The sequence below is a fragment of the Ixodes scapularis genome, unplaced genomic scaffold, assembly GCF_016920785.2.
Source record: "Ixodes scapularis isolate PalLabHiFi unplaced genomic scaffold, ASM1692078v2 PGA_scaffold1__304_contigs__length_218370807, whole genome shotgun sequence".
NCBI lineage: Eukaryota > Metazoa > Arthropoda > Arachnida > Ixodida > Ixodidae > Ixodes > Ixodes scapularis.
Genome location: NW_024609846.1, coordinates 70,397,201 through 70,408,653, shown reverse-complemented (window position 1 = coordinate 70,408,653; position 11,453 = coordinate 70,397,201). Strand labels below are relative to the sequence as shown.

General features: G+C 42.8%; 1 protein-coding gene across 1 annotated transcript; it reads right to left on the bottom strand.

Annotated features, from left to right (window-relative positions):
• Nucleotides 1–7,083: 7,083 nt before the first annotated feature.
• LOC115323643 lies at nucleotides 7,084–8,437 on the bottom strand. The gene has a single exon (XM_042290523.1). The coding sequence runs from the start codon at nucleotides 8,356–8,358 to the stop codon at nucleotides 7,084–7,086; it is 1,275 nt and encodes a 424-aa protein (XP_042146457.1). The 5' UTR covers nucleotides 8,359–8,437.
• Nucleotides 8,438–11,453: the final 3,016 nt, after the last annotated feature.

Below are 11,453 nucleotides of genomic sequence, written 5' to 3'. Positions count from 1 at the left end.
GCAAAAATGGGTAGCGAATTTCCTACCTTTGCGGGGGACGAAATTTCCTCCCTCTGCGAAAATGGGTGGCAAATTTCCTACCCTTGCGGGGGACAAAATTTCCTCCCTCTGCAAAAATGGGTGGCAAATTTCCTACCCTTGCGGGGGACAAAATTTCCTCCCTTTGCAAAAATAGGTGGCAAATTTCCTACCTTTGCGGGGGACAAAATTTCCTCCCTCTGCAAAAATGGGTAGCGAATTTCGTCCCCTTCTGGGGGACAAAGTTTTCCTCCATTTGCAAAAAGAAGTGGCAAATTTCCTCCTTCCTGAGGGGAGTGAATTTCCTCCTTTTCTCTGGGAGCAAACTTTCCTCCATTTGTAGAGCAATATATGATACATCCCGTTTCGTCCTTTTAGGGAGGAAGTACTACTCCTTTTTTTTTTAGAGTGTAGGATCGTATTAAAATGCTATAAGGGATTCTCGTGAATAAATGGCGAATGCATTAGTAATTGGCGCGCTGAAAAGCGTATTGCCATGAATAAAGCAAATACCTGCTTGAATGCTGGAACTATTGTTTTTACGTACGAATAATTTAAAGGTCATTATAATTTCGTAGGAATTAATTGACCGGCGTTATGTCTGAATTCATCACTTTTTCACCATGCTGCTCTACTCCCTTGCGACAGTCTTACCAAAAAATAAGTCATTTCCGCTCGGATAATAAATGCTTCAAGTTTTTTTTGTTTTTTTTTGCTCGAACAGTAACCGACTGGAATAAAGATGATCAACCTCTCGTCACGTAGCCAGTAATTTCATTATTTAAATTCCTCTTAAAAAGTTTAATGTTATAAATGTCTGTTTATTTGCTTTCCCAGACATAATTGTTCCCATTTTTTGCCCGCCTTAGATAATTCACCCATGTATCTACATCTAAATTTATTTGCAAGCATTACTGTAATAACAGGTAAATAAAATTAATAAATGAATAAATAATTGGCAGCATGTATTATTTCATGCGCGTCAGCCTTGGCCATACTCATTCGGAGTCCAAACAAAACGCAGGAAGTGCACCGGAAAGGGACAAAAACACTCCTTTTATGCCCAGCACCGGCTACTTTTCTATGGGTATTTCTAGATAATAAAAAACGAACGGGGCTTTTGGCACATATAACACTTAAAAAAAGAAATGCTGGAGCCAAAAACAATTTCCATCAGACAGCTGAGTACTTTGAGACTGTCACTGGTCGTTAACTGTGATTCTGAGAATTAAATACAAACACGTAGATATCAGAGTTCCAAATTATTCACTTTCAAAGATGTCAAACCACAAGTCAATCAACATAAACCGACATGGTAGCATAATGTTGACAAGCAAATAAGCTGTCGAGAACGATATAATTAATGTTCAAGCCAAAGCGTGACTCGGATGGCAGCGGCAAAATTTAGGAAAAGAAAGCTGAGACATGACACTGTTCTGTTTTCACGGCCTAGCATTTTCCGCTAAGACGTCGGTCATAGCATTGTAAACAATGTTACGAGGGGGATTTTACCAGCTATTAAATGTTTATTGTCATGCACTTGCAAGTTGACCGGACAGCTGTTGCTGTGCCTGTGTTAATCGGGATGGTATTCAAATCGTTACACAAACAGTTTTGTTTATAATTAAAGAAATTACCCGCGGAAGCGCGACTCGTGACGGGGCCTCCGTTTTTAGGGAATGGCAATGACCAGCGTATCTGATATCATTCTTAAAACAGGTACAGCGCACGCGCTCTTGGGCACTCAAAAGGTGAATCCTAGGGAGCCTTCATGTGCGTTTTGCTAGGGTGATGCCACCTTTTGGGATACCGCTCGCCGACAAACTAGCAGTCATCTTGGTTCTTGGAGATAATCCGTGGGGCTTTTAAGTTATAACCCTCCAGAAAACAAGCACCTTATCTCACAAAGAAAACACGCTTGATGTGCAGGCGAGCTTTAGTAAGTTATAGATGATGATTGAAACCTTAGGAAAAGGGACAGACAACGTCTTTTTAAGACGCTGTCTGTCCCTTTTTTTTCCTCCTTCACGAGTTTCCGTTCTTCAAACCACAATTTCGGGTTTCAATCATCATGTCTATTTCACAAGTTCGGAGCAGCCTTGTGGAACCCACGGAGGGATTAGGGTTTGCCACCTCGGATGGCAGGACCGATGGACACAAAGGCCACTTTCAGGCGCACGGGAAAACATTGAAAGGCACATAATGGCGCTGGGAAAAGGAAACAGGCAGGTGACATCACCCTTTGCGAAGCGCACATGAAGGAACTCTAGTGAATCGTAATGGACATATCGCAAACGAAGGAAATTATTATTAAAAAAAAAGAAACATCCACACGGTCCGGATGACTGAATGGTTCAAAACCGGAAGAAAATACCGCTAGACAAAACAAACACACACACACACACACATCTATGTGTGTTTGTGTGTGTGTGTGTGTGTCTGCGGTGTCATTCGAATTCAGGTATCGAGGTTAAGTTATATATATATATATATATATATATATATATATATATATAGGGAATCGTAATGGACTGATGAAGAGCGGTCCCCGCTCGAAACGTCGTCATAAACTTCGAATTAGTAACTCCGACAGTACGCATCTTTGACTTGTTAACTTTTCCCGGTACTTTGTTTTTATAGTTACCATACTTCACCCATATATATATATATATATATACATATATATATATATATATATATATATATATATATATAGGGAATCGTAATGGACTGATGAAGAGCGGTCCCCGCTCGAAACGTCGTCATAAACTTCGAATTAGTAACTCCGACAGTACGCATCTTTGACTTGTTAACTTTTCCCGGTACTTTGTTTTTATAGTTACCTTACTTCACCCATATATATATATATATATATATATATATATATATATTAGTGTGTCGAACCGAAAAAAATACGGGTTCGGTTACGGTTCAGGTTCAGGTAAATTTATTTTGTTCCCGTTCAGTTCCGGTTCGATTAATTCGATCCGCGAACCGGTTCGCGAACCGGTTCGGGGCGGTGAACCGGTTCGCGAACCGGTTCGGAAATTATAAATGACAAATTGCAACATTAAAATAAATTACAAATAAAACATCTGGAATCAGCACATACGAAACGGGATACATCGTAGTGTAAGGCTCAGGGATTTCTACCAGGAATGGTTTCTTTATGTGCACTCAAAGGTTACCTCACCGACGTTTACGCATTCGGACTTCATCTAATTGGGTCCGACGCAGTAGCTGTAAACTCCGCGACCTCCTTACAAACCCACTTACAAGTAGAACTCGCTAACTATCCCGCCACCTCGGCGTGTAAGCAATTGAAGGAACAGTGGGGAGAAAATACAGCTTTCTTTATTTGAACTAGCCTTCGGTAACTCAAATTAGACCCTTAAAGAAGTTTTCATTAAACAAGATACGGAATATGAAAAACACTTCACCGAACGCAACGCCAGAAGGACGTAATAGGAAAAATATTAAAATAGAAGAGTTCGCTGTCTCACAAATATGTTAGCTTCTAAGTGCCTATACGAAACCGGATGCATTATTATCAAACTCCAGAGCCTTTTCTTTTCTCATTCCGATGGAAGCAAGCTTCAAAAACTCGCTCGTTCTAGAAACGTGTTATGAAATGAGCACACAGCAGCATTTAGGATTTACGAGATTGTAGGAAAATGAAATCCCGTGACGCGACTTTTTTTTTTTTTGCACAGCCTTCCAATTCTCTTTCTTCCGTGCAAGCCGCGACCAGCGCAATACTGGTTCCTATGTCAAGATTCATGGATGCATCGTTTGTCAAGATTCATGGATGCAGCGTTTATATTCCTAAGACTGAGTGGAGAAGAAAAATATGTAAGCGAGGTGTGTGTCAGTTGACGGCAATTAAAAAACAAATGGCATTGATAGCACATTCATTGTCAACAGCGCGTGGCCGAACCGTTTTGACATGAGCCGGTAACCGTTATTTTTTTTCCGGTTCAGTTCCGGTTCGGGTTCATCGCGATAACAATAACGGTTCGGGTTCGGGTTCAGTTCCGGAAAAAATACCGGTTCGGTTCCGGTTCGACACACTGATATATATATATCATCATCATCATCATCATCATTTATTATTCCTTGAAGGCCCAGGGGGCATTACACAAGGGAGTGAGCACTTAAAAAACAAACAAGTAACAAAACAATTTATCTACAAAAACAGGCTGTAATCTAGTTATGGGTTAGAAAAAATACGCTAATGGCTGCAGAAAATTTCTTAGTATCAGATAAGGTAACAATTACGTCAGGCAGTGAGTTCCAGTCGTCAATGGCCAATGGTAGAGTAGACATTTGGTGAGTGACGGTTGACGATGAAATCGGACGGAGTTTACAAGAATGGTCGAGACGAGGGAAAATGCGGTAAGGAGGTGATACCAAACTTTGTCTGAGATGACTGTTGTAATAAAAGATCCGATGAAGAAGAGAAAGACGAGACACCCTGCGGCGGTGAGAAAGAGTGTCAAGGTTAGCTGATTGGCGAAGTCCTGATATGCTTGCGTATGGGGAATAGTCGGAATAAATAAAACGGAGGGCCCTGCTTTGAACGGATTCCAGGTTGTTAGTTAGGTATGCCTGCCACGGTGACCATATGGAAAAAGCGAATTCTAGTTTAGTTCTGACCAAGGTAGTATAAGCTAGTTGTTTTACGGGGGATGTAGCTTGTCTGAGGTTACGGCGAAGAAATCCGAGAGTGCGGTTAGCATCGGCGATGACAGTTGTTATATGAGTGGTCCATGGCAGGTCAGATGTCAGATGAATTCCTAGATATTTATACGATTAACAAGCAGTTACTGGGATGCCAGAAAAGTGGTAAGAGGAGGATAGAACATGTGAATTGCGGGAAAAAGATAGCGATTTACATTTATTATAGTTTAAAGCCATTTGCCATTTATGACACCACTGAATTATAAGTTGGAGATCGTTTTGCAAGGTTAGCTGATCGTGGCATGAATGAATGGGTCTATATATGACACAGTCATCGGCGAACAAACGTACTTCAGAAGTGATGCAATGATGGAGATCTTTAATGTAGATTAAAAAAAGAAGGGGGCCAAGAACGCTTCCCTGAGGGACGCCAGACGTTACTGCGCTTGTGGTAGATTTTATATTGTTAATAGAAGTGTACTGTGTGCGATTAGTAAGGAATTCAGAAATCCAATTGACTACTGAGGGGTGAAGATTAATATTTCTTAGTTTCATTAAAAGACGTTGATGAGGGACCCTGTCAAATGCTTTGGAGAAGTCAATAAAGATGGCGTCAGTTTGAACATTGGAATCGAAATTTGAGTAAACGTCAGTTAGAAATGCTGTTAGCTGAGTTTCGCATGAGTAGGACTTGCGAAATCCGTGCTGGTGCTTAAAAAGGAGGTTATGAGAGTCTAGGAAATTTATTATGTTAGAATAGAGAATGTGCTCCAAGAGTTTGCATGAAACGCTGGTGAGCGAGATGGGACGATAGTTGCTGATTAGTTGGCGATCGCCTGTTTTATGAACGGGTATGACGTTAGCAACTTTCCAGTCTGATGGTACTTCAGAGAGATTAAGAGATTGAGAGAATATGTTGCAGAGGAAAGTGGAAGAAATGTGTTTAGTGTTTATTAATACCTTAGAGTTAATTTGGTTATCTCCGGAGCTGGAGGACACCTTTAGTTGATCTATAGCCTTAAGTACTCCAGTACGGTCAATTACGATAGGATCCATGAGGGGGTGAATGGATTGGCACGAGTCGGGAATATTTAGTAAGTCCTCGTTAGTAAAGATGGAGCAGAAGAAATTGTTAATAGCAAGAGCGCCGTGTTTATCAGAAAGTGGAAGTCCGTCGTCATCTACAAACTGCAAAGGAAGTGAAAGTGCTGGATTGATTATTTTCCAAAACTTCTTTGGTTTCGTGGTTAGTATGTTGGGGAGGTCGATACTATAGAATTTGGTTTTGGCGTGATTTATTGCTGATTTATAAGCCCTAGCGCATTCGTAGTAGGCGTTCCAAGAAGCCGTAGTGTTGACAGCCTTAGTCCGCTTATAGAGTCTTTTTTTCCTATTCGATTGACTATGAATATTTTTATTGTACCAAGGGTTAGTGTTGTCAGATATAATACGGGTCAGCGGAATAAAGCGTTCGATTAGATAGATCATTTTATCTTTGAATAGAGTCCAGTTTTCATTAACCGTTCTTTCCCAGAAGTTAAATGAGAAAGTATGATAAAAATCTTCGAGGTTCGAGTTGATTGATGCGTAATCAGCTTTCGCGTAATTGCGAATGAATTTGCAGTAATGTGATCTACGAGGAGCAGAGAGAGAGAGAGTTAAATCGATGACGAGATGGTCACTAATGCCGGGTAAGTATGTGATGTTACTGAAGAGTGAGGGGTCTTGGCTTAAGCACAAGTCGAGTATATTGCTACAGTGATTAGTAATCCTAGTAGGCTGAGTGATAACATTTGTAAAGTTGAAATCTAAACAAAAGTCTATAAATTCTTGAGACAATGCGCAACTAGAAGAGAGGGCAGACCAGTCAACGTTCGGGTAATTGAAATCACCAAAGAGAGTAACAAAGGCGTTAGGGTATTTAGTGGTGATTTCAGAAATACACTTATATAGCTTGTTAACAAATTCTTTATCACTATCTGGCGGTCTATAGCACACAGCCACTATTACGGGGGGCGTTGTAGCGACGTACACAAATACAACTTCTAAGTCAGTAAGAATTGGTATAACCCGGGACGGAATGTGATTATTTATAGCTAAAAGCACACCACCCCCCCTCCTAGCGGATCTATCACACCTATACACACGAAAGTTTGGACACAAAGGAAAAAGTTCAGTATCGGATATATCGGGGCTTAGCCACGTCTCGGTAAGCACAAGGAAATCTGCGTTGCATGCCTCAACCAAGGAAATCACATCATCTCTTTTTGGTATCAAGCTTCTAATATTAGTAAATAAAATATAATGATAAGAAGGTTTGTTACAGATATCACGGCGTTTTGCAGGTTGATTGGGTGACGAAAAACGAAATGAACGCTGGCATTCCTATGCACTTTTTTCCTTCACGGCACCAAGAGCGGCGTCATATACATAACACTTATTATCTAAAAACAGCTTATCGTGACGCAGCTTGTAAGTCGTGCCTTTAGGCTTGGCAAAATCAAGAAGGTGACGGCGCGCAAGTCGGACAGAAATGGGAAAATCTTCACTGATGGCTGCACGTGTTCCCTTGGGCTTAAATGCCGACGAAAGAATGCCCTCTTTATGCTTAAATGATGAAAACTTCACAATTATAGGGCGACATTTCTGTGGATTGAACGCTCCCAAGCGGTGCGCTCTTTCAATTTTGCTTGATTCGATATTCACGCCTAGGTTACTGGAACACAGGCCGGTTACCAAGCCCTCGGACTGGGCCCACGTTTCCCTATCGGTGTCAGTGACGCCAAAAAATAGAAGGTTGTTACGACGGGATCTGCCCTCCGCGTCGTCACAACGAGTTTTCAGCTGCGAAAGTTCGTTTAGAGCTGTAGTAAGCTGAGGTTCGGTAGGTGTGACGTTACCGATTTCCTTCTGCTTTAGTAAGTCGAGTTCAGTTGTTAGGTTGATAACGCGTTCTTCTAGAGCGGAAGCATATTTTTCGCTTTCTATGTTTTTCTGTGTTAGTAGGTTTACCTCTTGTTGCAGAAGAGCAAGGCTACTCTGAAGTTTCGCGACCGTCTGCACAAGCGCAAGGAATTCATCCTCTTGTTGCTTGCTCATAGGGCCTGCGTTCTTCTCTACATCCCCAGACAACAAAAGCAACAAAGCTCTGAAAGATTCAATACACGCTCTAAAAGATTCAATAAAAGCTCCGGGGCATGGAAGCACAACTAGGCAAACATAATTTGACCTAAAACAGTGGCAAGGTTTACGACTACTAACCTGCGGCAAGACGAAAAACATAAGCCACCTCATCGCTGCAAAGCTTCCATGCCCACTGGCGCGCTGTAGCCGGGGGGGTCCCTTTGTAGGCGCTTCCGTTGATGTCGCTGTTGATGGCATAGCACGAGCGAGGTCCTCTGTGATCTTGATCCCAGCGGGCAACACTGTGGTCGACGAGCGCGTGGCGGATGGTAGCTCGCGGTCCGTAAACCGGAGCAAAGCTGCGCCGTCATCGTGTCGCCGGCTGGAAGGGGACGCACGCGCTGACACGGACAGGAGCTGCGGCAAGACGAAAAACATAAGCCACCTCATCGCTGCAAAGCTTCCATGCCCACTGGCGCGCTGTAGCCGGGGGGGTCCCTTTGTAGGCGCTTCCGTTGATGTCGCTGTTGATGGCATAGCACGAGCGAGGTCCTCTGTGATCTTGATCCCAGCGGGCAACACTGTGGTCGACGAGCGCGTGGCGGATGGTAGCTCGCGGTCCGTAAACCGGAGCAAAGCTGCGCGGTCATCGTGTCGCCGGCTGGAAGGGGACGCACGCGCTGACACGGACAGGAGCTGCGGCAAGACGAAAAACATAAGCCACCTCATCGCTGCAAAGCTTCCATGCCCACAATATACATTGTGAACGAAGAGGGGAGAAGGTGATTATTTAATTTATTGCATTAAAGTTGGGGAAAGGGAAAGAGAGCTGGCGAAAAATTGGGCCAGGAGCGGGGATTGGACCCGCAACCTTCGCGGACACGTACGCACAAGCACACACATCTATATGTGTGTGTGTGTTTGTGCGTGGGTGTCCGCGGTGTCATTTGAATTCTGGTATCGAGGTTAAGTCGTATTTTTTATTTTGATTAAAACGTTTATACTTCGTGGTGTATGTTGCAAGGAAAACAATGTTTTTTTTTAATTTATTTTAATGTGCTCACATGTAAAATTTCTTAGAAAACAATCGCAAAGAAGCGGGATAGCGCGATGCGGTTTTGACGAGTGTCCCCCTTACATGGCGTCTTTGAATCACGCTCAATCTCGAACTCTTAGAGAGGGGGAGAAAGATAGAGTTAGCTTATATATTTTTATTGCGTTTTATATGCAAGTGCGTAAAACAACATCCTCAGTCGTTTCAATCATTCGTCACTCAGCCTTTGTAAAAATCCCCACACATGCCTCCGCGAAAAACTGAGACCAACTAATTTTTTTTTCTGAGTCGATAATATTCAGTGTCGCTTCTAAATATTAACCCGTGTCGAACCATTTGTTTCCTTCCATAATATGCAAATTTTGTTCCTTGGTCACGTACGTTTCTTAAAAATAAATTATAAAACAGGAAGTGTTTACTTTTTGTTCAATTTCAGCACGCTCTATATAAAGAAGCATTTCTAACTTTTTTGTACTTTTCTCGCGTCACGTTTTCTTTACCTTACAGCATAAATTTAGTTCTAGGTATTTTCATAGTTTGCAGTTCTACACTTCTAAGTATGGTAAAAGCAGCAAATACCAATGACGTGAGCCCGTGGGTTGAAGAGGCCTCGAGGCTAAAAGGTCTCGCTGCATAGTTGCGCCCCGCGATTCATCAAAGCTTCGGAAATTGTTACAAAGAATTTGTGAGTTTAAAAGTTGGTGGTGTAATAGCCACGTACCCGTTCTTATGCGACGCGCCTTGGAAAAATATGTGTTTTGTTAAAGGGTTGCTCTATGCTATTCGCGCACCTAGATAAGCGAGCCGCTCCAAGTGTTCTAAATTAAAACCCCATCGTTGAGGGTCTTGTGCTAGCTCGCGCTTCAGCACCAAATCTTCGATCGCGTGGTGGACAGCGCATAAAGCTGAAGTTTGAGGACCTAAAAGCATGTGCCTGGGGTCGCGAATGGTCTGGAGTTCATATTTGTGAACAGGTAAATGCCCATGGTGCCACAGTGCGTGCCCTTCGCGACACACTTAACGTACCACGAAACGTACACATCGCGACACTGTTAGCGCGAACACGACATCGGCGCATTTTGGCATTGTACTTGTAAATAGTAATAGCGAAACCGAAATTTTATAGCTTACATTATAGAACTAAATGAGCTCTTTCCGTAGCAATAACAACTTGGATGACATCCCATGGTTTCAAAGAGAAAAACTGGAAAAACCGGCGATCGCTTGTTCGCGCTAATAGTGTCGCGCTCTTTACCTTAGGGTTCCCAAAACGGAGGCGTGCACACGTCGACTCCTGTCAAAGGGTGTCCACACCGACCACGTCCAGCGGATTTGCTCCCCACATCCCGTCAGAAACGCGGGCCTGATACGCCGTATTTTGACCGTTTCCACCCTCGTTCCGTGTTTTTACGCAAAGAGAATGCTCAGTATTTGCTTACGTCTTTGGGGCTGCGCTTATGACGCAAAAACAAGACGCAGGTAATTACATTTACTCTATATTCGGCCCGCTCTTTTTGACGGACGCGGGGAGCGGATCCGCTCGACGTGACTGGTGTGGACAGCCCATCATAGAGTTCACACAAATGAATCATGTCATTAAGAGGTAAAGAAGGGCGTACTGCGATGTACATAAGAAAATATTAGAATTTAGGGTCGATTAAACTGTCACATCTATCGCTCTGACTATACTCTGAATTCACACAGCATTGGAACGTCGCGTTTCCTCCGTTTTCCCAGCGCACAGACGCGAACACAGGTGCCGGGAGTTAGAAAGCTGTCCTCTCTTACAGGAAGACTATCCGGAAAGCAAAAATGAATTACGCATTTTGGTTTGCTGTAAGTGCAAGTCGCTGTATCTATCCAAATAGTGCAATCACTCTGCTGGTAGCAAGGCAGGGCTGCAACACCCAGAAGTCAGTGGCCAGTGTGGACGGGCGAAAATGATTGCGAAATTTTCTATTCAATACAATTGTCTAGTAAAAGTTGCCTCCCTATTTCTATCTAGTGATCAAACTGTCATATGAAGAATAGCGGTCTAGGAGAAACGGCGGGATTTGACTTCGGGACGGTCAAGCCTTTTGCTTATGGTTGTCAGCACACGATTTCGGTGTCTGCTCTATTTCTTATCGTCAGAGGCCACCTGCTGCTAAGTCAAACTGCGGAGGCTTTGACATAAGTGATGATTTAACCACTAGTGATGTTCTGTATTATACAATTAATTTACAACAGATGTTCATTTTCGTCTTCCATTGATATCTTGCATTAAAGTCTTCACTTTTAGACATGCAAAAGCTTAATTGTCAGCAGGAACATCAATAAGAACAGTAGAATTCTTAGTTCTGTGGCCTCGAATTGGGAAGCTGTTTTTAATTGCTCATAGGAGCATGCCATGATGAAAATCGTGCAACATAAAAACGGATACAAATGCCGAATCCCATTTATTTTGCCGCGAACTTATCGCTGTATGCCAAAATAATTTAAAATCTCTAGTTTATCCGAGTTTACTAACAACTACCGCTTCATCCTTTCCTATGCAATGCCGCAGGGGTGATATAACTCGCCACCGATATCAGCATTC